Genomic DNA, 27,547 nt, shown 5'->3' with positions numbered 1-27,547 from the left:
GGAGGTGTCTGAAAGGTGGAAGCCAACCTTGCAGAGGTGCCAGGCTGTTCCCTGTACAGCAGCTGCAGGGAGATCTGCTCTCAATTTGCCTGCTTCAGAGCCCTTTGCGCTTTTGCAGGCTGTGCTCTGCAAAAGGACGATCTGTGGCAAATACTGAAGGTTCTGGGTTTGTATATTACCTAAACTTGTTGAAAATGAGATTTATCTCTTGGGTTCTCTGAGGATTCGTAGGGGAGTGGCTGCTAGGGCAGGGCAGGTTGTGGAGGACAGAGGCAGGAGATTTACTGGAGGGAAGTGCTTGGGGCTGTGCCTGGTCTGCTGCTGCTGCTGCTGGCCCTGGGCAGGCGCTGAGTGACAGAGGTGAGAATTTGGTAATTTCTTGTAAAGGCAGAGGAGTTGAAAGCAGCGTTTTTAGCATTGCTCACTGGAGAAAGCCAGGCCCTTTGGCCAGGACCTTTGTCTTGAAATCTCTTGGCATTGCTTTGTGAAATCAGTTTAATTGTGTCTGTTTTCTCGATGGTTCACTGAGAATGAGACACAGTCTGTCTCACTGTTGTGTCCCTTGAAAACCACAGAAAACCCTTCTGAGCTCCTAAAATGAATTATACCATAAAACTGCAAGATTTGGATCCAAATTCCCATCTGCTATAAACTAATGCAGCTCTCTTAACTTCAGGCTATATTGGCTCAGATTTGTCCCCCTGCTGTTATCAATCACACCTGCAATTGTGTAGTGACTAAGCTGGGCTTTGGGGACAAAATTTTATTTTTGCCAGCAGGGGAAGTCTGTAGATGCATGAATGGATGGATACCCATCCTCCCTTGAGCAACAAGGACTGTAGAAAGCAGCCTGTCATGAAAGAGCTCTTAGTAGCAGTAGTTCCTGTATGGTGCTATTCATTAGTAGATCTCAAAGTGCACTGAAAATGTGACCTTACCCCCATGCAGAGAATAAATGGGTGCCCTAAGGGACACACATCTTCCACAGGGTGACCCAGAAGGAGCTGCCTCTCTGTCAGTCTGGCTGTGTAATTCTTATGTGTACCAATAATCATTCACCCCCTATTTTTCTTGAGAAAATGTGAAAATAACATGACTTAACTGCAAACTATTTTGAAAAAAAAGCTGACAAAAGTATATATGATCAGTTAGAAACTTTCTTCCCCATCCAGTCTGGGCCTGAATAGATCAGTATAGATTGAGGGCAGCAGGAGAATGCAGCACAGTAAGTGCCAGTATGTTCCAAATATTTGCCACAATTCCTTCAGTTCTTCCTTTCACTGTAAAGAAGGATGAATTTGCAGCACTGCACAATTCTTCCTCTGCAATGCTTCACTACTTAGAGGAATGTTCTCAAAGAATCAGATGCAAATATGACATAAGAACGTTTTGGTTTTTTTTTTTTTTTTTTTTTTTTTTTTTTTTTTTGCATTATCTACATGAATTAAGTTGAATCTACATGCATTAAGTTGAATGAAAGTAAAATTCCAAACTCATATATTCCTGAATCAATGTACTGTGTGATTGGGAATGAACACATTGCACAAGGGAAAGTATAGAGAGATCCCACATGGGCAGGGGTGAGTTTGGAAGGTCTGTGCCATGTCCATAGCTCTGCCACAGATTCCCTGGGTGAACTTGCTCCAGTCACTGGAGCTCCTGGTGCACCAGGTCCATTCCATTGCAACTGAGCAAAGAGTATTTCTGTACCTGGCTTTCATGTTGGGAGGACACATCTGTTATTTTCTGAAAAAGCATGTTCCTGTGGCTCTAAGACCTAGAGAAGGATCATGAAAGTAACATGTGGGATTTGCTTGCAAATTCCCTGCTCTGCTAGTTCCACTTTGGTCAAATGTAGAGAAATGTGTTTTTAGGTAAAAGCACATCGATATAAACATGGCATAAGACTTTGTCCAATATCTTGTCCTGAAAATACAAATATTTTCCCTTTCAAGTCATCTACAGAGTATTTTTGGCAACTCTACATTTAAATGCAAGTCTTTCTCAGATTCTCTGTGAATTGATTGTTGGGAGAATCACATATTGCCAGTTTCCATCTGGAGTGTTCACTGGCATTGCAGGGAGTGCAGCTCATAATCCAGGCACTGAGGGTAAATATCAGATAGTTTGTATGTCGCTTTTGTCTCAAGAAAATAGCCTGTATTTCAAGACTGTATTTGGGATTTGTTCATGTGCAGGTATGTAATTTGGCTAGTTACCTCTTTCAGAATCAAATATTCAAAAAACTAGATCTTTGTCTATTTACAGAAATGCTATTTCTAAGAGTTTCTGAAACACTATTTTTCTAGGTTATTGATTTAATTAGTTAACCAGTTATGTGGATTTAAAAAAAATATTAATTTCAGGTTTGTTTGCATTTAATTTTATCTTCCTATCTGTACCATGTGCTCGAAGATTGGGACATAAATCTGTCTTTTTATGGCAATAAGAAGCTTTGTAAGTCTGTACTAATGAGGAAGAAAATGAGCATTAATTAAACTCCTGGTTTCAGGATGGGCTGAGGCTCTGGAGTCCTGAAGCAGCCGCTGGATGGGTTACTTCATTACAGCCCAGAACAAGGAGCTGTGAGCTGAATGCAATGAGGAGACAATTAAGTCGCTCACCAAGTGCAGAGCCAGAGAGACATTTAATTATCCACAGGAGCTAACGCTCCAAAACCTGGAGTTTTCTGTAGATCTAAATATGCCAGGCAGTTTTTCTGTCAAATTAGGCTTCTGAAGAATGTCTTTGGAAATGCAGGAGGGGCTGGGGGTGTTGAGGAGACATGGGAAGAAACCTGCTGTTCAGCTGAGCTCTGTGCTGTGGTGGCAAAGCTCAGGCAGGTCTCCTGGGCTGGAGAGGAGATCTCCATCATGTGGGATGGGATTAGTGTCACTGACCTGGGCAGAAAGCCCATGTGGCTGTGGCCATTGTACATGTAGATCCTGTGGTCCTTGAAGGCCCTGGGAGGAGGTCTCCAGGGATTTGCAGAAGCCCTGTTACCCTCAAAAGTGATTAGTGGAACTCTAGACCCCAACTCCATGTGATCCACAAATGGACTCATTTGTAGCTTGTCAGTGTAATTCGTGTGATAATTAGACAGGACATTCACTCTCAGTCTTCCTTGTGAATTTTTTTCTGTGTGGCTTTCACTTCTAAATAACCGCCTTGCTAACCTTAGCAGAGGTTTTGATTCTCTGAACTGCCATTTCCTTTTGATTAAGTGTTTTCTGCTCTAGTCTTTAATGCATATTAATGAGTGCCAAGCAGTGCTTGACTTGAGTAATTTGCAGCTGGGATCTGAAAGCCCTTGCAAGGAAGGCCTGGGGATGTCCCGCTTGGGGAAATAGTGGGATATTGTAGGCTCTTTGCTACAATTTGGTGTATTTCAAAGGCAAACACTTTTTCTATTAATTTGTATTTTCATTAGTCACAGGACACAATCACAGCTGCCATCATCAATATTCCTATATTCAGCTTAGTTTCAAGCTAAAAGTCCCGGAAGAGGAGAGGAAGAGGTAAGGGCTTAGCAACTTTTCAGGAACTGGACTTCCTTTCCATGGAGATGAGCAATTCCGTGCCTGGTTATGGATTGCACAGTGTGTATATGGCTGCAGGGTGGTCGTGCAGGGTGATCACTGCTAATCCATAATGCCTGGAAGTACAACATTCCTGGGATGGGTGGTGAGCAGTATAGGACAGAAAAACATCTTGTGGAGTAAATGCCCAGATGATGACTGTGCAAGGATTTTCTGAAGCCCTTCCAGTCCAAGGGAAGGCACAGGTGTCCTCAAACAATACAGCATTTCTATCTTAGTCATCCAGAGGCATTCTGCAGGAAATTGGAGGAACATGAATGCTCTCTGTTGTCATCACAAGCTTGGTGGTTGTCTGACAGTGGTCTTGGCATGACGGGCTGGCACAGGGGTGATGGCAGCTGTGGAAAAGAACAGGACTGGTGAAGGGTGAAGGTGAAGGATGTGGGCAAACCTCTGCTGCCTTGTTTGCTGCCCTATTGCTTGCTTGGCTGTGCCCAACACTGCTGTTGAGTTGATGACTAAAAGCAATCTCCCTTTCATGGTGGCTTTTTGAGGGTGTTCTGAGTAGAATCAGAAAAAAAATGCATTAGGCAATTCATCTTGAGCTTTTCATGTTCAAAGCATTTTGGCCAAAAAAAAAAAAAAAACCCAAATCAGGCCTTGCAATTATCCTGCAAGACTGTTGTTATGCTGGTTCAGAGGTGGAGAAATGGAAGTAAAGAGGTTAAATGTCTTGCTCAAAGCAGTAAGGAAATATGTGGTGGAGACTTTCAGGAGCCCCACATATTTCTTAATGAATCATTTATAGCTGTGGTCATATTATTAGGCAGATGACTTGAGATGTGGATTGCTGTAGGAACTCTGCCTTGCCATCTAAATGAAATTTCTTCTTAAAGTCTGAAACAGCCATTCTCCTCCTCCTTATTTTATTTTATTTCATGACAATATGTTGGCTAAATCAAAGACTGTGTAGGACATGCAGTATGCAAAAATATAAAATTATTTTACAGTTCAAACATACATTCTTTCCTAATAATTCTGATAAAAAATAATTGAGGGTTGTCTCAGCACTAAAAGAAAAGAGAAATTTCAGTGTAGTCCAAGATTAAAATGAGAAAAAGAACGTTCAGCCATGCAGCCAGGAGTTGGGCTTTGATGGTCCTGGGAGGCCCTTCCAGCTCAGGAGATTCTATGATTCTGTGTTTGAAGGTCAAATGCCTTTCTTTCTACACCCCTACAGAAGCAGGGGGGATGCTGCCATGGGGTGTGATGTCCATCCAAGAAGCAAGAGTGGGGAATGAGAGCACCTGATGTTGTCCTGCTCTTTGGCAGCTTCCAGGGCCACATGAATCTCCCAGCACAAAAAAAGGGCCAATACCAGGCACAATGATCTGCAGAAAATGTCAGTGTTTAAGCACTGTTTTATGTCTTGGGATCCAGCATTCAAATATCCCTTTCTGCTTAGTCTTACAGCCTGTCCCAGGGTGTCACCTTCATCTTCTCAGAGAGGAGAATTCACTCTGACCAACAGTTTTCATTTCCAAAAGGCCATCGTACCCTGGAAGCTAAAGCTCACCTATAAGAGTTGTTCCTCTGTCCAATCAGTTCAACTACTGATTGCAGACATTGTTTCTCTGTTCATTTTCTTAGAAGATCTAAATTCCTCCAAACTCCCATCAGTACTCCCTGCTGCACACAGTGTACAGCAGCATTTCCCCCTGGATCCTGAATTATGGTCTGCATTCCAAACTATGTTCTGGCATTAGCTGCTTAGTTAATATTAGGCTTAATGTATCCAAAAATACATAAGAACATGTGCACAACCATGGTGCTTTTTTCACTTGCAAAAACCAAAATCACATATTTTTCACATGACAGTCAAGCTCTCAGTGTATTTCTCCCAGGTGTAGTATGGGTGTGCACTGCACCCTGTGCTGTTGAACTTGCAAATGCTTGTTCCCTCTTGATGTTTAGTTGTGCATTTATCATAAAAAGATTTACAAATTTCTGGATATAATATTTAATGTCCAGAAGAACTGTGTGTGTAATGTAGTTAGAATAACTTTAAAAGGAGAGTAACATCAAGTCTGAATTTTTCATGTATTCCCCTTTACAGTAAAAGATCAGTTGCTGTCTCTTTGGGTTCAGCGCTTATTTTCTTGGTTGTCTTGGATTCCTTGAGTTGCTGATCCTGTCTCACCTTTTCTGTGACTGATGTAGAATGTAAATTAGTTAAGAAGAAACAGGATTTCAAATTCAGTTTCCTCTATACAGGCAGGATGGCATCAGCTTAAATTGCTTTGATATAATTTTGCTTCTTTAATCCTTCCTCTCCAATCTGTTTTTGTATACATTATATATACGAATTCTGGGACTGGAAATCTTGCCTAATGTAAGTTAAGACATGACAAATGAACCTGACATTTTTCCAAGGAGGGAACCAGTGAACATACTGTATTTATAGCAGTAGGAATGTAGTTTGTTGCTTGTAGAAGAAAAATATGTGCTGTATGAGAACTTTGGTGCTGGAATATGATAAGTGTGTTTAGATGTGCTTGTTTTAAGTGAGGATACTGGGTTCAAAGGAGCCAAACTGGTTCCCCTGGAAGCTTGAGGCAAGGCTTCACTGAACAGGGGATTTAGGCTGCCAGAAGCTCAGATAGCAAGATGGAGAGTGTCACAGTGCAAGTTTGAAACTGCAGTGTCTCCAGGATCATCTCTGGGCAGAGTGGGAAAAAATGTGATGAAGGAGCTTCTGAAGGCTGGATCTGGACCAATTAATTTGTGTTAATAGTAAGACTTTGTCTGCAAGCTGAGAGTTCAGTAGCTGAAGTCCTCAAATACAATGTGCAAACATGCAGAAAAAATTGATTCAAGCCAACCATCTCTGCAAGCAGTTCTTGGCTGCTGGGACCTCCTGCAGTTGGGCAGGACTGCAAGAGGAGACAAGCCCAGGTGATCCAGGTGCCCAAGTTGTTTCACCTGCATAAAGATGATGGAAAGTCCTTTTCTTTTTTAAAGTTTTCAGTCTTTATGAGGGTTTCCCGTGAACACAATGAGAATTGCTTGGATGATGTTCCTTTGGAGTGCTTTGTAGAAGTGCAAATTTCTATTTTCATACCAGGGTATCTGGTCCAGTCTGAATAAGTTGGGTTATTTTTTAAGTGCACTGCTGACACTCAAACTAGTTGTGGCTAATTCTTGAAAGATTATTTTGTTGGCTTTGTGTCACAGGGGAAATAATCACAAAGCTTAGCTGCCTGAAAGTAAGATACAGTATTTTTCTATCTTGCTTTTGGACAGAAAAGCTGACTCTACAACTTTTGACTGTTGAAGTGCACATCAGAACCAGCTTATGGCACTGATCTGATCCTTTATTTAGCAGAAATAGTGAACACTGGGGTGGTCTGGGCCTGATGGATAAGGTCATAGTAACTTCCATTGTAGATGTTTTTTAATGGAGAGGGTGATTTCCTAGACAGATTCTTAGACCTGTACTTGGCTTTTGTGGCTCAAGGAGAAATCCTTTTGGTTCAGAGTTGTACCTTTTGTCCTTTCTTGTCAAGTTGGGAAAATGATGCTTTGTTTTGCTCTAATAAAGAATTCACCTGGTTTCCTCTCTGCATCCTAATTGCTCTCTAGAGAGCACTAAAGTGTGCTTAAGCATATTGTAACTGTTTGCTGGCAGTGCCTGCTGTAGGAGCAGTAATGCGAAGCGTTCCATCTCTGCCCTGTGCTGCAGGCTGGCATGATCCGCACGGACAAGGACGAGTTCTTCATCGAGCCTCTGGAGAGGGGGGCCCAGGAGGAGGAAGAAGGAGCAGGCAGAACACACGTGGTCTATCGCAGAGCTGCTGCCAGGAAGCAGCTTCCCAGTGAGAATGTGGACACTGTGTACAAAGGTAAGGCGGGCTCTGGGACCAGGTGCAATGTGATCTGCTGCCTCTGGCTTTTTTATCCTTCAGAGCGCAAATGTGCTCTCTCTCCAAGGAGGGAAAAGTAGGCAACGGGTTGAACATTTCCTATGGGCTAAGCAAACATTGCAGCAGCCAAAACCATCTCTGGGATGGTGGCACTGTCTTTGCCTTGAGGAGTTTCCTTGGCTCCAGAGATGGCCAACGTGAAGTCGTGTGTCCCCCCATGCCCTGGGTCAGAGCAGAGGAAGGGGATGGTGGGTGACAGCAGTGCAGAGGTGGCTGTGGCTGCTGGGACAGCTGGCAGTGCTGCCTTTGCAAAGGCTGTGTTGGAAGGCTGCAAGCAGGACACTGAGGCTGACATGGCACATGGGCTTTATTGGCAGTGTCTTCACTGGGCTGCATTAGTCCCAAAAGGAAAATAATGGTGTCTCCAGTATGAACACAAACTTTCTGGATTTATTTATGTGTTGCCAAGTGTGGAATATAATGTACTAAGTATGTGATAGACAGTGATGGAATAACAAGAATTAAATATAAACACCCATTCTGTGTAGTGTTTTCTGTTTCTCTGATAACTGCCTGGTTATTGCACCTTTTTTTCTGAATAAATAAGGGATGCAAATCTGCTAAGAGGATGTTTTGACAGCTGATGTTAACACTGAAATTAACTGGGTCATTTGAGTGGAAACAACAAAATAGCTACATTTTTGTTCCAAATGTGTGTACCAAACTGCAGAGTTGTTTGTCACTCATACCCTAGTATTATCTTATTTCAGTATAACGGGGTTTCAAGTATAGGAAGGAAGAAACAGAGGGCCATAGGGATAAGGCACTGAAATTAGGGCCACATGAACAATATAAACTTCTCACTGTTCATGTTGGAACACAGATTTAAAAAAAAAAAGTAAGCAATAGCATTCAACCAACTTTTTTTCTCCACTTTGGAAATGACCTGTGGATTTTGTGACTGACACAGTGCTTGGCTGAGTACTTGTTGTTGCCTTTGTACTCACTGTGGAGCACATCTGGGTAATGCAGGAGTCTGAGTGCCACAGTCCCAGAAGGGTTGGATGGTAGGTATGGTGGAAGTTGCTCTATTAGTGGATGTTTATAAAATTATTGCATGTTGGAAAACACCATCCGCTCGCTGTGTTTCCTCTTAAACAAAAGAGACTTGATGTTGTTCACACCTTATGGCAGTATTTTTGGTTTTGGATGGTAAATATTCCTCAGGAGTAGGAGTCTGGTACACAGAAAAGCACAAACTGTAGATCAGCTCCAGTTACTGGCACCTGGTACCTGCTGGAGGAGGCTCTGTCAGCAGCGGCTGAGATGCAGCCTGGACCTGGCAGCAAAGCCACACGCCGTGTCTGATGCCACCAGACTTGGTGTCTGTCACCTCCCCTGTGTCAGGGCTGGAGCGTGTAAACTGTGGCAAAAAGGCACAAAGTAATCACAGCCACCAGCCAGCACTGTGGGATTGAAAAGCAGAAGGAAGTAGCAGTGACCTTGTCTGGTACAGCAGGTGTTGGGGACAGGTAGGAATAGTTGTGATAGTTCAAATTTTTAAACTAAGGAAAAAATGCCAAGGGTATTAATCTTCCCTTCTACACCATCACTTTTTGGTTTGGAAACTTAGCTTTTATTTTGGAAAAAACCCCCACTGTTACCAAAAATCAGTAAAAATAAAAACTGTAGGGCAAAGGTGATTTTTTTCCATGAAATTGTCTTTGCCTTTAATAAAAAAAGTGAACAACCACTCAAACGTGGTTTGTTCTCTACATTTTTTTTTTTTTATTAAACCTGTCTTCTTACCTCTGATTGCTCTAGGCAAAAGGCATGGACAGGATATGCTTTCAGAAATTGTAATTTTATTTTCTACTTGGTCTTTTTCCAGAATGCATTGAGTTTTAGTTAACAAACACCAAAATATTTAGTGATTGGGCATTGATAAGCACATTCTGCTGTGTGTTTCCATAAACTGATTGATGGGCAGAGTTGGGAAATACTTAGTAGGGCACTTTCAGCATGCTGTATCTATTAAAAAAAAAAAAAAAAAGGTTAACCAAGAGCACTCCCCTTCTTTCCAACATCCCTGGAGACAAATGCATTGTTGCCAAATCCCATAAATTTACATGTGATGAATTGTAACACTTGGACTATTTTTAAAGGTCCAGCCTCCAGGAATCTTATGAATATGTGATGATTTTTTTTTCCCTAGGTAAGCTTCTGGTTCTTTTAACTGTTGATAAAAATTTGTAGTTTCTGGCTGTGTAAATATTTTAAGGTAATGCGTGACAAACAAAATTGATGTATTCCATAATTTTTCAAACAGCATCTTTTAAAATCCCATGATATGTTAATTTAATCCCATGATTTGGGAGGGGATTGTGAGTCATGATTTTTGAATGTTTTGGTTTGGATAGATAGATACAAATTCCTTATAAATATTCCTATCTTTGGCACTCTTTTCACAAGAAATAGGACAAGCTGTTCTCTCCTCAGCGAAACAGGAGGTGAAGGAATTGAAAACTCCATGGATTTGGAGTTGAGAGGGTCAGTCAAGACCTTTGGTGTGCAGTGGGCAGTGGCTGGACCTCACAAGGCACAAGGGTTTGGGATGTACTGCTGAATGCAGTTGTTTTGGAGGGTGGTTTGTGAAGAACTCAGTGCCCCAAGGCAATGTGCATCCCCCACAGCTGCCCTGGCAGAGAGCTCCAGCAGGGGCTGCAAGGCTGTGGCACAAAGGTCCCTGAGGCTGGGGGGCAGCTGAACACCCCAAAAGGCAGCCAGGACTAATGGAAGATCCGTTGACTGCTTGGGAGTGAGGATTCAAAAAACAACCTAAAAAAAAAAATAAATAAAAATTGCATTTTCCACACCATGGAAATAAATTCTAAATTATGTCAGCAGATGTGGTGAGATGGACCTGGCATCAGGGTTTTTCTAGCATTTTCCATGCACTGTTATCTATCCTTTATATTATAATAAGAAAAACCGAGATTCCATCTGTCTGAAAATTGTAAACAAGCAAACCCCACAACCTCCTAAGCCCTGCAGAGATCAAGGTGTGCATCTTGTGTTATGAAGGCTCTGCTGATGTGCTGGGTTTTGAAAAGTGGAATGTGCTGGGAGAGATCTGCCCTGCCCTGGTTCCAGACTGTGCCAGATTTGCTTCTGCATTTACGTAAAACCTTATCAGAAGATTGGGAAATGTAACTACTTGTTTTGGCAACCTGAATCATTTGTTTTGACTGGAGTGGGATTATCTGGGGTTTGGGAGAATAGCAGAGTGTGGGGTGTAATATTTCTGCCTGGTCTTCTCACAAACAATGCTATTTGTTAATATACTGAAAAAATGTAAGCATCATATTTTAGGCAAGTAATAATCTTCAGCAGAGTAGTACTGTGAAAGTCTGTGTGAGCTCACTACAAATTAGGCTAATTGTTTCAGAAAGAGAAATATTTTCATGTAGTGGCTGAAATATTGCAGGTGTGGTGAGAATAAATCCTATTTTCTCTGGCAACTGCTTTTAGTGCTTGTGTACGTACAATAATTTATCTTCCTCTAGATAAAAATAAGCATCATGTTGAACATATTTTAATATTTCCAGTTGAATTCCTTCTTACAAACATGAGAAATGTTCCTTGATAGCAGTAAAACTACATACATAATAGAACTGGAATTAAATAGATAAGCTAGAGTGGGTTGTTTTTTCTTGAAACGGCTGGGTTGTTGCTTAAATGTTCTTTGGATGTTAACTGAAGAGGTGCTAAGTATTTAATTAATGGTTATGATGAGGCCTGGAAAGCTAGCTTGATTTTTGCTTCTAAAGGCAATGTGATTATCAGGCTTCTAAGATTTAATATCACATTTTTCCACCTAAATTACTGTGTCTGTTGTGTTGATCAGCTGAGAAGAAATGATTATAACAAAACTTCCTTAAGGTTTGCCTTTTCTATAAAAATTGTTGGTTAAGTTCTGTGCTCTGAGTTTTATTGTATTATTTGATTGATGAGAAACAGAAACTCAGCTTTAGTGACAGTTTTATTTACTGTGCAGATGAAAGATGACCTTAGCCAAGAACAGTTTATTACTGACGAAGACAGTAAGGTAACTCCCCAAATGTGCTTAAACCAGAAAGTTTTTGTTTCTGTAAGTGCCAATTAAATCCCTTGGAATGGCCAAGCACAGTCTGACACAAGTCCCATCACGAATAGCTCTGGGCTGACAGGCTGGACAAACCCACAGCTCTGCTGGAGACTTGTGACCCCTTCCCATGGCAATCCTTGGGATTGCTGGAGGTCAGACCTGCAGAGGAGTCGTGCCTTGGTGCTGAATGATGTGATCATTTAATGTGACCCTCGGATGTACTTCCTGGGGCAAACCCCATCATTTTTTTATTACTTTTTTGGGTCAATTTTTCAACTGTTTCCTTTTATTTTTACATCGGGGGGTTTTAACATCCCCCTGGCTGTAAGCACATGCCAGTCAGGTAAAAAGACAGAAAGAATTTGCTGCTTCTACTCAATAGTGGTAGCCAGCTTCTTTCTGACAGACCCAAACTTCATGAGAGCAGAGCTGGTCCTCAGTCCTCTCACTGGCACCTCCTGGCCCTCCACAGTGCAGAAGGACAACACTCTTTGACATTTAGGAACCATGAAAAGTTAGGGGCCAATTCAGCAGGGGAGAAATCCATGTAAATTTAAGCTGAAACAACCCCAATCTAGAAGTTTTTTGAAAAGATGAAAGTTAAAAATATGATAAAGTTGTAACAACTCAGTTGCCAGAGCTTTGCAGGTTTTGGAGACGATATTTCAGAGGAAGACTCCTTCATCATAGTCCATCAAACTGTCAATGCCATTGATTTACTAATGTATTTAAATTACTCTTTAGAAACCAACGTGCATCTGGTGTATATTTTTCTGGATTGCCTGAAATGGCTCAGACTGGCTGCTGGCTGGCCAGCTGCCATTCTAATTTACACTAACTTTCCTGGTTACCTTTGCAGGGGAACAGTTTCTTCAGGAAACTGAAGTTTCTCCAAATCCAATCAATATTTCCTCTCAGCTTGCACTCTTGCTGATTAATTACTGCTCCCTTATTTTGCAGTCAGTAAGACTCTGATGACAATATTTTTTGTCTCCTTCCTACATCATCTGTGCATGATAAATACATCTGTCTTTCTCTCCTGTCTTGGGTTTTCTCTGAATTCCACACTGCAGATTCATGGGGATATCTGGGAAGAGGAAGATTGAGAATTCAGTGGCAAATAGCTTTTGATTCAGAAGCAAGGTTAAACACTCGGGAAAAAAAAAAAAAATCTCCAGAGAAAATGGTCTTAGGCCATGGGATGTCACCCTTCCCAGCCATCTGCATTACAGCTGATCAGGCAGTCCTTTGCTAGGCAAATGAGATCCTTGCAGTAATTTTGGGGGAAAATCAAAAGGTTTCTACTTTTACAGTTGTGCAGTAAATCATGTGGGATGATCAGGTGACGGCTAATGAACAATGCTCTTAAATGTATGGGAAATGCCAGGAATAGCCTATTTTTCTCCCGAGCTGATGGAGTTTTCTGCTCTGGACTTCCTCAGTGGGTGGCCTTAGCTGGGCCACAGAAGGGTGTCAGATAAAAAGTCAAACCCCCCAGTGCTTCTGGGGTAGTCAGTTTCATTTTGCCTGGAAATAAAATTATTATGAAATTAATTGAGTTTATTTTTTTCTCAATATCAGTAATTTTGCTCAGTTTTTTCGGTGGGATGTGCTCATGTAACTTCTGATGCGTGGTGAAGAATATGCATATCAGGACCACAGCAAAGCTGTGTGGGCTACCTTTGCAATGTGTTTTTTTGAATTTTGGAGTGCTTTGGGAAGTATATTCCATCTTCAAAGGACTTTTAATTAAACGTCTCCTTTTTCCAGGTGCTCTAAATCACTTCCAGAATTATTGAACATGTATTAAATAGCTTCTCATTATTATTTCTTCATGATATCAAATCTTGAGTTGCTGCAGCATCATTTTGTTTCACCAGGAACATAAATCCTCTTGTACAGAGGTAAAAATTGGTGGGGTGGCCTGGAGCTGGAGCAGAGCTGGGCCAGCTCCACTACAGGTTCCTGGCACTGAGCTGTCATCTCCCTCTCCCACACACCCACCAAGCTGTAATAAACTGTTGCTAAACTATTATTATCTTCCTGGAATACAGGAACATAATAATAGTATGTGAAGAAGCTCAGTTTCTGTATTTGTCCCTGCCTTTCTCATTAGGCAGCTTGGGATCCGTGTAGACTTTGAGGAAACACTTCAGTGCAGGCTCAGCTTTGAGCAGGTACTTAAATCAAACTGATTTCAGTGGGATTCAGGTGTACAACTTAGGCTAAATGGATTTTTTTATTCTGAATAGGTTTCTGTTGTGGTTATGAAGCAAGTTACTGGAGCAAGTTACTTCCATTCAGATATGCGTTGATTAAGGATGAAGGACTTAATTATTTGTACTTGTTTAAATATCACTGATTTGCCTGTATTGGCAGCTAATATAAATTTAATTTATTTTTCAACTGATGAGTTCATTTTCGCTTCTCTGCTAAATTCAAGCTCTGTAAGGCTCTCCAAAATGATTGCTGTGAACACCTTATAGCTGGAGTTGAATATTGCCAAATGTTGCTAAATACAACAAAATTTTCATAAAGCTGGTATTGGTCTATAAAACAAGTTTCCAGTTCTCATATGAATACTCTTGTAAAATTTTTGTGATCAGCTCTGACGAAAGTATTGAGAAAGCATTCATTTTACTTTTCACATCCTTTTATCAGCTAATCCTTCTATCCTTCTTTCACATCCTAAATTCAGCTTTGGGGGAGTGTGAAACTGCGGTCGATTAATCACTTGTTTGTGTTTACATTTGGTCAACACTTGCTTATAAAGACAAAACTTTTTCAGCAGATTTCATTAAAGTTCATTTTTGTTCTTCATTCTGATATCCATTGATCTCACAATCCTTAATGGATTAAGCCTCTCAGTCTCCTGGGAGGAAAGAGAGAAGAAAATATTTGCCTTTTGGACGAGGGTGACATAAACTTTGTTTTCACTGCAAGCTGACCCCGTGCCTTGCTGGTAAAAGCCCTGTGGAAGGGCAGAGTTCACTGGAGCAGCAGTTGGGAAGTCAGACTTTGCCTCCAGAAGCCCAGCCAGAGCTCTCATGTGTGAGGGTGTGCAGCCGCCCACAGGCGTGTGGGGAGGTTTGCCTTATGAAAATGTATGTGCACACCCACAAGGTTTTTGCAATTTCACATTTACTGGTGTGTTTTGCTGTGAAGTGTCATCCTGTTGTGGTTTGTTTATTTACAAGCTGTGTTCGTGTTGTCCAACCTGCTGAGAAAAACAGAGGATGGCGAGGATCCAGCGGGTCCTGCCAGGCTCAAATGAGGAGAAACTTGTTCACAGAAGGACCTTAATATTCTGTCCTGACAAACTGAAAGTGTTCTGCAACCCATATCTCTGTTTAGGAAATGGAGTCTGAAAGTGAGAATTCAAAAATATGGGTAGCATGTAGTGTTTGCTGTTTTGTACCATGGGATTCAAACTCTGTGTTTAATAACAATACACAAAATAGCATCTGGTAGGCACCACTAAAATAAGCTCTAGTAGAAAACGCCGATAAGTGTTTTCAGTTTAAAATGTCTTCCTACAAAAAGTGGCATAAATTTCATCTGCTGTCCATGATGATGATGATGCAGTGTTTTGATGAGGCTGAAAGACATCAACAAGTGAAAGTGATGGACATATCCAGAGCTGCAGGAGAGATGCACATCCTTCAAACATCTACATTTCTATCATTTCTTACAACAGGAGAGCCACATGTGAGGCCTTGTGAAGTGGTCCAAGGATTAAAAATGTATTGCAGCTGGTTCTGACTGTTCTCAGCTCTGTGAGATGTGCTCCCCAAGGGCTGGCCAGAGCAGCAGTGCTGTGTGGTGCTGTTACCTTGGTGCTTGCAGAAGGGGCACTGGAAGGGTCTCTGCATTTATGGTGGTGTGAGCTCAGCTGGACAATGAGAAACAAATGGCTTGGTCTTACTCTGCACTGATTTTCATGGCTGCCACCAAACACTTCCCTACACCCCTGGGTTGCTCATGAGCTCAATGCTGGTTTGAAGGAGAACCTTTCAGTGCCCAGAGCTGGTGCTGCAATCAGCCATCACTGGGCACCTGCAAAGCAAAAGCCACTGCCTGAGCTAAGGGCAGCTTCTTTAGCTGGCTCTTATATGGGGGGTTCTGCATTGTATAACGTGTTTAACCACTGCATTATGCACTGTTCCCTTTAAAAGCTGTTCTTCCCCCTGCCTAGAGCCAGAGCCAGGACTCCTGCTTGTCCTGCCTCCCCCTTGCAGCCACAGGTGCTGTGTGGGTCAGTGAGACACAGCAGTGCTGGGGGAGCTGGGCAGGGCAGGCGCTGCTGCTGGGCGGGCTGCGGGACACAGAGCCCTTCTCCTGCCTTTTGCAGATACAGCGAGAGGAGGATGCAGATTTCTGGACCAGATTCTGCCCCTGGTGTGTGCCAGTGCAGGGATGAGCAGGGAAGCTCGTGCTTCTTGGATGTTTATGCTTTAGCCAAGCATGTGTTACACCCTGCAGGAGGTGGGCAGTGCACCTGTGGTAAGCCGGTGGTTGGTATGAATGAGGTGCCCAGCCTTGGTTCAGAGCTAAAGCCTGTGTTGGGTAATAACTTTCCATAACAATTTTGTGACTCTTTATTTTTTTTGGTACTTTTTGTGTTTTGAGTTCCCTAAGCAGTGCTTGGGGCTGCTTGGACTTTTTAGGTAAAAATAACTTTCATTTGAAGAACAAGCAACAGCAGTGTTAACTTTCCTTTCAGCTAGTGCAAGGCTCTTTTCCCCTGTGCTTTCCTGAAATTCTAAAAGGCAAGAATGTCTTAGCCCAGGAGGAAAACAGCAAAGTTTTTGATTATAGTTGCTTTGGATCTGCAGTTTGGTAACAGTAGTGAATGAATTTCTTCTTGAAAATTTGTGCTTTTCCATAGAGCAGAAACACTGTTTTGAAACAGTGGGTAAGTGGGATAACGCAGTAACAGAAACTGTTACTGCAAACTATGAGTGCAAGCTCTGCTTTTTCTAAACGATCATGTTACAAATGATTTATAATTATTTTTCTAAATATTTTGTCCCAAACTGTGTAGATCATAAAGTCCCACATACATGCTTACTGGTAATAGTTTGAATTTAAATGTCTTTGCTCATTTGAATATAAACCTTGGGAGTTGTTTTACATAGCATTTGCATATTAGATTACAAATAGTCTGTCAGCAGGACTGGCTTGGACCATGATGAATTTTCAAGCCAAACAGTGGCTGTTTGTTAATACAGAGGTATTTTCTTGATCTCTGCAACACTGCCTGCACACACCTGCATCTTGGTGCTCCATTACTGAGACTTTACTATTGCAATGAGAGCAAAGGCATGGTCTGGTAATGGGTTTAAAGCAGTGTAACACCCTGCTAATGACAGTCCCTCTCCCACTGGCCACAGTCTCTTGCCAGCTGTTGCTATCTGAGTCTCACTGCTGGAAGAGATGCAGCCACCAGCTGGAAGCTCTTGGGTGTTCCAGCAGAGGTGAGGCAAGCAATTGAATCACTGCATGGCTTTTCTCAATGCCTATGGAGACCCTGTGCTCCACTGGGTGCATTTCTGGAAAGGGAGAGTGGCACCTGGTTCTGCCGTCCACTTGTCCCATTCCCCTGCAAAAGATGAAGTCTCTTGCAGACCAACAGGTTCTTAACGTTGTATATTATATTATTGCTCAGCTCATGGAACTGCAATGCTTGTTAATGGGTTAAATACTGCGTATCTCATTTGTCAGCAGGTTCTTTGATTAAAAGCCTGAGATGCATCTTTGCTCTTCCTTTTATCTCTGAGTTTTTGTGCAGTCTCTTCCTTGTTCCAGCTCTGTGTGTGTGCTCAGACCATCTGGCTCGGCTCGGCTGCCCGTCAACGTGTGCTGCTTTCAAGGGGAAAAATTATTAATCACAATCTGGATGGTGAGGGGGTTAGGGAAGGGTTTTATTTCCACTTCAGAGCTGACAGTTGCACAGGTAGGCAGCTCATCCAGGGGAGGTTTCTCAGCAGCCTTTTGCAGCGCTGCCTGATGGGTGTGTGGGGAAGGGCGGCCGGAATTCCCGCAGGAGCAGGTGCGAGGAGGAGCTGGGAGCAGCGCTCCTTGGCTGCTCAGCCCCTCCATCCCTCGCTGCTGACCTGCTGCAGGAGCCTCACGGTGCTCAGAACCACCTTCTTTAGCCCTGCTGGGCTCCAGACAATTGTCCTTGGATCAAAATTAATTTCCCTGGGCTCTGCTCCTTTTTGCAGGGTTTGGTCATTACAGACTGTCAATTTTAAGAGACGTGGGCTGGTTTTTTTTTTCCTGGTAACACTAATATTTTAGCATTGCTTCAACAATCATAGCTTTGTAAACATTGGAGTGATTATTTACAGAACGTTTGAGGAAGGATTCTTTTACCCAAAGAGTGAGTTGCACGTAAGACATGCTCAGTCTAAAAGTAACCTGAAAAGACAAGCCTAATGATGGTTTCTATGAACTGCCACCTGTAGGAATTTTTTAAACTTGTAATCTCATCAGATATCTGTGCACTTTGTGACCATGTCTGTTTGCTTGTCAAGGAGATCTTTTTTCCTGTGGTACTTGTGGAGGCATATTGCAGTTGTTGGAGGTGTTTGCAGATTGTGAACGGTGAGAGACACAAAAAAATGTTTTGTGCCTGAAGCAGCTGCCTCCAAAACACCCATCCCAAATGCACCCCCCTCAAAAACCACCTTGCATGCTTAACAGGGAAGGTTTACCTTGCTGCTGCAGGGCTTTATTTTAACTTTTACAGAAATATGAACCATTTGTTTTCTTTTTTCTGTCTCATATTTTTTTTCTTTTTTTTTCTTTTTTTTTTCTTTTGTGAAGTATTTTAGGAATAAATGGGTCGTATGGTTTTAAGTGATGCAAGTTTTTGAATGGGGCTTTGGATGTGGGGAGTCATGACATTTTGGAAATGCTGTTCTTCCACAGACCAGCAAACCCAGGTCACTTCGTGAGAAAGCATCTGGTGTGAGTGGTAGCAACAGGATCTAAACAGTGACATGAGAAGCTGCCCTTGCCTGACTATTAAAATATATGAAATTAGCAAGCACTGAAAATTACCTCTTGTGAGCTGTGTTTTGTTGTTGCTGAGTGGGCAGCAATTCTGTTTGTCTAATTGAGCTTTGCTAGATCATAGTGTTCAGAGTTCATTCATCATACTGGGTTTCTTTCTTTCTAGGGTTTTCCATTTTTAGAGAGACCCTGTTATATATAGTAATGAACACATTGCAGTCGTGCATGCCTTTTTCCCTGTGGAGCAGGGCAGAATTTTGGATCTCGTTTTACAGAGCTCTCGCTTACATTTTATTCACAATGAAACTGGGGATGCCAAACCCTAGATATTTGGGGCTTGTATCTATTTATTATGTGGCTTTTAAAGCAGATTTTTTTCTTCAATACATAAAAAAAAGTATTTCTTGAGGTTGGGAAATCAGACCTTTCAGGGGCCTGAGCTTAAAATAATATATTGTCCAAAGCCATAGATTAAATCTCTGCTTGAGTCCTTGTTCACAGACTTGCTGGCTGTTCTTTTTGCCAGTTCAATGTAGCCTTTTCCCAGTCCCTCTTAAGATATTGTTGACTAAAGAGCAGGCTGAACATCATGCATGTTAACTTCATATTCTACTGGCAAGCTGAATTATTTTTTGCTGTGTTTTTCTTTAAGAAGAGCCTCTGGAGACTTGTTAAACTGTGAAATGGTTACAAAAAAGCAACCCAAAGGCTCCAGCTAAGGATATTAAATATCCTATGAAACTCAAAAAAGCTGCTCCAACTTCCATGGAGTAAAATTTATGGAAAGGGGAAAATCTGATTTTGAGTCACTGTAAGACGACTTGAATATAATTACTAAATTTCCAGGTAGTTTTCTAGGATATCCCAATTAAATGTGTGCAGAGCAATGGATGGTATTGACATTTCCATGGCAACCCATTGTAGCATTTCAGATAATAACCTGCAGGTCATATATTACTGAAGCAGAATATTTTTGGAAGACTGGCAAAATCCACCATGCCTGCAAAATGTGCAGGCAACAGCATAGCAGCAAAATACAGACAAGAAAACACAGGCTTTGGAATAAAATCTGGGCTTGAAAGTTAAGTGGAAGTTTGGTTTACTCCACTGGTGGTAACATCACATTCCAGCCCCAAGGGGTTAATTGCTGCTGTTTTTTGGCTGTGGGTCTGGTTTGTATTTGTGGCTTGGTGTGGAATAGAGGTGGGATGATTGCAAAAATGTTGTAGCAACCCTTATTATCCTTTAATTCCAGGTGCCAACAGATTTTGGGGAGCCAGAGGTGGCCCTTGGTGCTTCTGTTCTGCTGGTCATTGGTGATGGTGCTGGGACATGGGTGGGAAGGGCACATGGCCAGAATTAGTTAGGCCTTAGATCTCTGAGGAGGTGTTTGCTGGTCCATAATGATGGATTGCCCACTGTTCCACATGGGGGCCTCTTACCAGATGTCCTGAAGAGAATTAGATGTTCTTTTGTGCTGCTGAAACCCTGGAGAAAAGCACTGGCAAAGGGCAGAGCGTTCCTTGCAAGGAAACTGGTTTGTCTCTGGTATCTGGAGATTTGCTGCAGATCAGATTGATTGCACTGGTAGGATTTACAGACCTTGTGGGTCTCAGGTCAGACAGCTGGAAAGCCTGGTTGTCTCTGAAGTGACAGCAGAGGCGTTTCCAAGAACCTTTGGAAGAAAGAATCCCCTTTGCTAGGAAGCCACATTTCTTCCTTAAGATTATTTCAGGTTTTTGAAGTTTTTTAAAGGAGAATTTGGAGTCTTTGCAATGTGAGATGGAACTGAACTCCAACCAATAAATTACAGTGCGTCCTTCAAAATCCCCATAGGCAAGGCGTGCTATGTGATAGCTAATTCTCACAGACCTTATGAGAATGCATTTTCTGGGAACTGTCTTTGTAATAATAAATTACTGGTTGGCAAGTGGATAGGGTTCAGCCAAGCCATGCACTTGATCCTGTTCACACTGATTTTAATGGAAAAAACTCCCAGTGAGTTTATTGGGGGCAGACCCGGTACAAGGCTGTGGGAAACTGCCTGTCTGAATTTGCCTGAACTGCAAAGTGTCTTTGCTTCTGTTTAGATTAATTTTCTACCTTCTAGTTTCATGATTTACCTTGAGATTTTGTAACTTCAAGTTATGTTAAGAACTGAGCATTGAACACATGACCTGTGTATTGCTAATGATTGAGTGTATATATGGACGTGATGGAAAGGATCCAGGCATTCCTAATGAGGTTACACTGCACAAGTGCTTGCTCTCTAACATTCCTTTTATGTCTGTTGAGAGACAGCAGCATCTTTCATTGTTCATAAAAAATTATCAGAGCCCCTTTGAAAATATATTTATTTTTCCCTGGTTTCCCACTGTGCAGCTTGCAGAGGCTGTGTGCTTTGTGCTGCTTTCCAGTTGCAGCAGATGTGTTTTCAGCATTTAGGACACAGACAAAGACTTGTGACAATGTCATACACATTCATCTCATTTGCTCAGAATTCAGGAAATCTTTTCCTGCCTTTAACATCTCAGCCACCAGGAGATGGGTTTTTTTCCTCCCCACTTTTGCTTTGTTGATACCCTCCCTTATATCAAGCAACAGATCATTAGTTTCAACCAGTTCAGCCAATTTGTCATTAATGAACCAGATAAGAAACTTCCAGATCATAAGTGACCAGGTTATTTGTCATGGGATTTCAGTGCTGCTCCTTTTTGTTTTAATGAGCACTTTCTTCTCTCTCCTGGTCAGGTGCTCCTTCCTCCAGCCTTTGTTAGATGCATTCAGAGGTGGGGTCTAATTTTGTTAAACTCTGTCAGTAACAATTGCACCTCCATTCCTCCTTGTGCTTCAGAAAATGAAATAATTTTCTGAATTTCCTTTGTACAGCTCTCTCTTTAGATATGCACTTCACCGTGCTCAATCTCATTATTCCATTCATACTTTGTTTTTAATCCAATTTTCAGGAAATGTGTAGTGCCTTTTTTTCCTATAGTACTTTCCAAAACTCACTGCTTTTTGTGCATGGGGAAGTATCTTTTCATCCCTCTGCTGCAATTTTCTGACAACTTCTCAACTGATTTCAATAATTGATTGAATTCACATTGGGCTGTGCTTCTGTATGTTTCTTCAATTCATCAAAATTATTTCAGCTTTACAGTGTAGCAGCAAGAAGTCAAAAATTTTGACTCATCAACTCTGCTGTTATTGGTCTTTCCACTCTCTTTCCTTTTCTTCCTTGTCCAGGTGAGCCAGTGAGCCACTTTTTTTTTTCTTTATTTTTTTAATAACAATTGTTCTAATTTAGGTCTCTGGGTGATGTCTTGGTGATTCCTATGTTTCCCAGATGTCTTAGTGTCTTTCAGGCTTCTCATTCACATTTTCCATGGAGCCCATCATGCCCTCTCTGATCCTCTCTGACCACTTATTAGTGTCTTTCAGGCTTCTCATTCACATTTTCCATGGAGCCCATCATGCCCTCTTGGTACTCTGACCACTTCATGCCAAGATGTCATGTTGCATGAGGCCTTTTACTGCCTCATTTTTTGTTCTCCCAATTTACAGTGAAATTGTTGGAAGAATTTGATATCATGTTAGCATTTAGAAGAATTTCTCATTCATGGGCAAATTTGGCTTGAAACACAAAACCTTGCTTCCCAAATTCCAAAATATCCACTAAATGCAAGCAAAGCACATATTCTGATATAGCTAAAAAGGATAGAAATACACTTCCTGGGCTAACATCAAAAACATTCTGCAGTATTGGTCCCTCCACATTCTTCCAGAAGTCATTGTCATGTGCAAATACCTTTCTCACTTCCTTCATAATAAAGGTAAATAGTTCAAGTTTTTAAAAACAAGCTTAAAGTTGTTCAGATACCCAGGAGAAATCACTGTCTTCAGCCTTTATAGAAAGGATCTCAGGAAGATAATTTTATTGGTTTCAGGATCTGAAGGGAGAATCAATAAGGCACCTACAGACTTTGAAGTTCCTGGTCTGACCTCTGTATTCCTGTTAGCTGCTCTCCTCTTGTTTCTCCCTCTCACAGTCATCTTAATGACAGTGTAAACCCTTGGACTTCATTTTATTTCACGTTTTGCTTTTAAAAACACCCACAAAGTGCTTAACAGGATGTTTCAGATACACTGCCAAGAGCTCGGGGTGAATGTCCTTCCCTTGGAAGTGCTGACCTCAGGCTGGAAGAGGAGGCTGCTGTGGAAATCCAGCTGGAATCTGCTCTCCCTTTGCAGAGGGGTCTGAAGACACTCCACAGCTGCAGGTGCTTCCTTTGCTCCAGGCTCTTGCCCTTTGCAAGGAGGAAACTCCTGTGCTTGGAGTCTGGCCGTGTGGTGCCCGGTCCCTGCCAGCCGAGGCTGGATGAGGACAGCAGCCCAGCTCCGCTGATCCCTGGGGAAGAGCAGCTCTGGTGCATGCCCTGTGCAGTGCTTCCCTGCCAGCATGGTGGGCAGGCAAGGTGGGATGGCACGGAGAGGAGTGAGGAAGCAAGGCAGGAGTGCCATTTAGTGTCTGGTTGTACAGAGAGCTGTATGCTTGCAATATGTTTTACCTTCTGCCGGCAGCTCTGGTGTGAAAAGCAGCATAGCTTAATTAGGCAGTGTCAAGATACTCAAATCTTCCAATCTGCCTTCCAATCTGAAGTGTTGTTCTTTGCTGATTTAGCTGTATCTTGCAAGAAGTCTATATGCTTATGGCTAAATGATTGAGTTGCATGAAAAAATTTCAGTGTCACCTGATTTTTTGATGGATTTTTTAATAGGACTTGGACAAATCTGTCAGGCTCTGTGGATCATCATTCTGTCAGGATTTTCCAAAAAGGGATCTGTGTGTGCTTTGACCAGAGTGAATCTGAAGTATCCAAGTTGTGTGGGATTTAATATGCAAGACTGGGACTCGGTGTGCTGCATGTCCTGCAGCACAGGTCCACCTACGTGTCGTAATCCCAGTACATACCAGTTACATCCTGCTTGCTGCACGTGCTCAGGAGATTTCAGAGCACGCTCTTAACATGTAAGACAATGTTGAAAAATACCCCAAATTTACTGGGTACGTGTGTAGCTCACTTGTTCCAGTATCTTGCAGCTGTACCAGATTTATTTGTCTTCTAGATCTAATTACCTTATGGCCAGTGCTTTTCCTTGGAGAAGAGGTTCAAAACACCAGTAGCTTGGTCAGGCATCTGGACATTTAGAAAAGTGAGGCAAACTGTGTTCTCTAGTTCCACCTGGGTGAAATTTCTGGGAAGATAAAGAGCAGAAGAAGGAGAAAACCTGGATGAACAAAATAATGTCAAAGCCTTGGTCTCTAGCATGTACTGTTCCCAAGGGCTTTGTTAGCATTGTGGTTGATAAGAATCAAGTTTCAGTGGGTTTTGGATTGTGTTGTTGAATGAGATGAAGCGTTCTTTGCTAAACTTAGAATGAAGAAGACAAAAGGAAGTTGTTATTGGGTAAAAACAATTTTTCTTACTAGAACCATCTTTCCCTGAAATATGAAAGATCCTTTCCAAATGCAAAAGTTATGCAAACATGTCTGAATATAGAAGTGAAACTGGAAAGCAGTGGGTTTCTTCTGCCAGTTTTGCAGGAGGCCACCCACAAAGGTATATCTTATTTTTTTCTCTTTCTGGTTTTGTTTTTTTCCCTTCTGGAAAAATACAGAAAAATTTTGGCCAAAATCAGAGCCTATTTTGATTTTATAGCCTTTCTTATCAAAGCAGGATGGAAATGTAGTTTGAATTTTCCAAGTAGTATCTAATTCATGAAGGAAAAAAATTTAAAAATAAAGTTACGGATTTGGTGCAAATCGTGTATCACGAAGGCTCTAAATTCTTGCTTAGACAAATTCATACATATGAGCCTTTGTCTACATGAAATGGAGACTGTTTGGTGTAAGCCATTTGCCTTGCTATTAGTTGGTGCTGACTGTATTTTTGCCCTTGCTTTGAGTGTGTGATAATGGTTTCCTGTATTAAAATCAAATCCTGTTTTGATTTGATATTTCCAATCTGTTTCTTAACTGCGGTATTCTCAAATTTTATTCATCTTTAAGAGGCTGTTACTTTTTATTCTGCGCATCTCCCTCTGGCCAAACGGGCAGGAAATGTAGTTAATTTCTGTGTAACCCACAGAAATGCAGGATTCCCTGTGGAGGGACACTCTGCAGTGCTCACAGCCCACCCTGCTCTCCTCACATCTGTCCCGCTCTGCCTTCCATTGATGGATGATTTCTCAGTGCAAGCAAAGCCCTAGAAATGCAGTTAGAATGTGAGTTGTTTATTGTTCATTTAGCTGCAGAAGCCAGATATTCCAGATCCCTGCAGTCACTTGTATAGCAGTGTCAGTATCCTCTGTCTGCTACGGAAATGATCTCCCTGGTCCTTTGGTGTGTCCCAAGCCCCCGTCCCACCACTCCCTCCTGTGCATTGTTCAAACTCATTTAGCAGAATTCCACAGGAAGAAATTCAACAATTTGCACTTGGAGCCTGCATTGTAGTCTAAATGATCTCACTGCTTAAAAATGTTTTCTTGGGTCTAAGTTTAATAATTTTTCACAATCCATCCTTTGTAGCTAACCCTCCCCCACTTTCTTAAAAAAATTCCTTCTCTTCCATGTGCCAGTGTTTTGTAGACATATAAGCTGTTATCAGGTTGTCTCAGCCATCTTTCAATCAAGATGTACTTTTTAGTTCCTGTACATCATTATTTTTTTTCTTCATCTTTATGTAAATACAGAAATCGTACTAATGTAACCTCCTGTAGTTAAAATGATGCAACCTCGCTGGTGTTGTTGTGTAACCTAGTTCTGTGGGAAGACAAACTCTGCTTGGGATAAGGCACCTTTATCCCAGTAACCACACTGGTGCTTGTACTGATAATTATCACTCAGAGGGTAAGTGATCTAGGACAATAAACCAGAAGGATGCCTTTAAATGAACAAAGATTTCCACACCCTGAAAACAAGAAAAATATAGCAATGGGTAGGCAGCTTGGCAGCAGAGTCCTCAGCTGAGTAAAAGTGTGTCCTTGAGCAGAGTTCATGTTCTGCTGTGGTTTGGTGGTGTTGGATGGAGGAATGACTCTTATTCATACATTTGTATTCCCAAATAAGTCTCAGTGATTAAAACATCCTGACTGAGCAGAGTTGTTTTTTATGGATTCAAAACTGGGACAAAGTAATGTTCAAAAGTTGAGGCCGCTGTTAATCCTGCAGTGCTGTTTTGACACTGGGTGTAGTTATTTTCTGTAAGGGATGCTTTTCCAGAAGTGTTGTGGCTGTGTGGTGTTGGAATGGCATCACATCCTGACTCTGAGTTAGAAAAAGGTTTCCGAGTTAATCAAAGATAATGACAACCAAACCCTTAATAATGTGAGTGTTGGATTCCTAGGACTTGTCGTATGGAGGCTATTTAAGAGTTGGAGTCATTAACTTCTTTCAATTACACTGGTGATGGTCCAGAACTCTTCAAGGACATTGAGTTTATTGGATTGCCCTAAATATCTACCAGCAATTGAGAGTTGACTCTAGTCCCACCTTTTTCTTTTCCATGTGCTAGATCATCTCAAAAAATGGGGAGAAAAGTAGCTTATTGAATGTCTGTGCTGTGGTGTATACTAACTAAAACAGGAACTGGTGCCAGAGAATTCCTAGCTAATATAGCCAACCTACTTCTTTAAATGGTTTGCTCATCAGTTCACTGCAGTCTTTGATTCTTTAAATTATGATTTATTACATCATAAATGTCAATAAGCTTCAAAGGATAGATATTATCTAAAAAATAATAAATCCTTTCTTGTTTCTAGAAATGGCACAGTAAAAAATCTGTGTTCAGTGTTAATAATGCATTAAGTTTTAGGTGTTTAAATATGAGAATCTTCTGGTTATCTGTAAGTCAGTTATCTGTAACAGAGCCCTGTAAGTGGCTCTGTTGCAGTGACACCGAGAACCAGACATCTCTGCATAGGGTACAGCCTCAATCCCTCTGAGAGTACTTCCCAGTATGAAAATGTTTTAGTTTTATCAATAATAAAGAAGATGCATATGCAGTAGCTCTCTTAGTGCTACATCTGCATTGCCTTCTCTTTAAACATTTGCACCAAGAAGTTTTAGCCCAAGGGCAGGGCAGGCTGGCCAGGACAGGCCCAGTGGCACTGACTTGGGCAGCTGCCATCCATATAATCCTGGAGAAATCTACCTAAATCCTCTAAATCAGAATTTCATGCTCCCTGTATGAGGCTGGGTGTGAAATTTTAATTTGCACTTGTCAGTCTGAAGTAAGGGGAAAAGGGAAAGCAAAAAATAAAAGGCATATGATAAATTTCACACTTTCCCCCGAACAAAGCAGCGCGGTTCTTTCCTGCGGCGCCTCAATGAATCTCCGTGTGGGCAGCTGGAAGCTGGTGGTTTATCTGGAGACATGGCAGAGTTGTAAGCAGAGTGGGTAGTGTCAGCTATCGCTGAGTTTACACGGTGCTTCCTATTATTGAACTCGGATTTAGTTTTGCTAAAAATTTGCCAAGCCTTCCCGGTTTGGGCTGAAGGTTTTTGTGTCAGGTGTCTGCCAGGGCTGAGCTACGCTGGAGGCTCGGGCCAGGCTGGCTTTTGGCAGTGCTGCTCAGGCCGTGCTTGATGGACGGAGTAAAAAAGGCTCTCCAGGGAGAAGATACTTTGGATTTTGTTTTCTGTTTGCTCTCCAGGGTTTCCCTTCGTCCCTGCTCTGATGACTGAACTTTCTCCAGGGTTTTTCTCTGATGCACTAAGTAGATGTTTCACAGCCACTAATGAATCTGTTTTTATAGCCCTCCACAGGAAGAGAGTGTTTTTTCCACATCTTACAGAGGAGAGAACCAAGTAACCAGTGGTTGGAGCTGGAACTTCCCGTGTGTTCTGACTGGTCCAT

At 41.9% G+C, this 27,547-nt stretch overlaps 1 protein-coding gene across 1 annotated transcript in view; it reads left to right on the top strand.

The window, feature by feature from the left end:
- Positions 1-27,547, top strand: part of ADAMTS2 (ADAM metallopeptidase with thrombospondin type 1 motif 2) — a 172,984-nt gene that overhangs the window by 55,775 nt on the left and 89,662 nt on the right. The window contains exon 3 of the mRNA XM_041482157.1: positions 7,282-7,441. Coding sequence (XP_041338091.1) covers positions 7,282-7,441 — 160 coding nt within the window. The remainder of the gene's footprint in view (positions 1-7,281; positions 7,442-27,547) is intronic.

Source organism: Pyrgilauda ruficollis, unplaced genomic scaffold (genome assembly GCF_017590135.1).
Source record: "Pyrgilauda ruficollis isolate IOZ18807 unplaced genomic scaffold, ASM1759013v1 scaffold57, whole genome shotgun sequence".
Taxonomy (NCBI): domain Eukaryota; kingdom Metazoa; phylum Chordata; class Aves; order Passeriformes; family Passeridae; genus Pyrgilauda; species Pyrgilauda ruficollis.
Note: the sequence above shows the minus strand (reverse complement) of the source record. Positions and strands in the feature narration are given on the sequence as shown.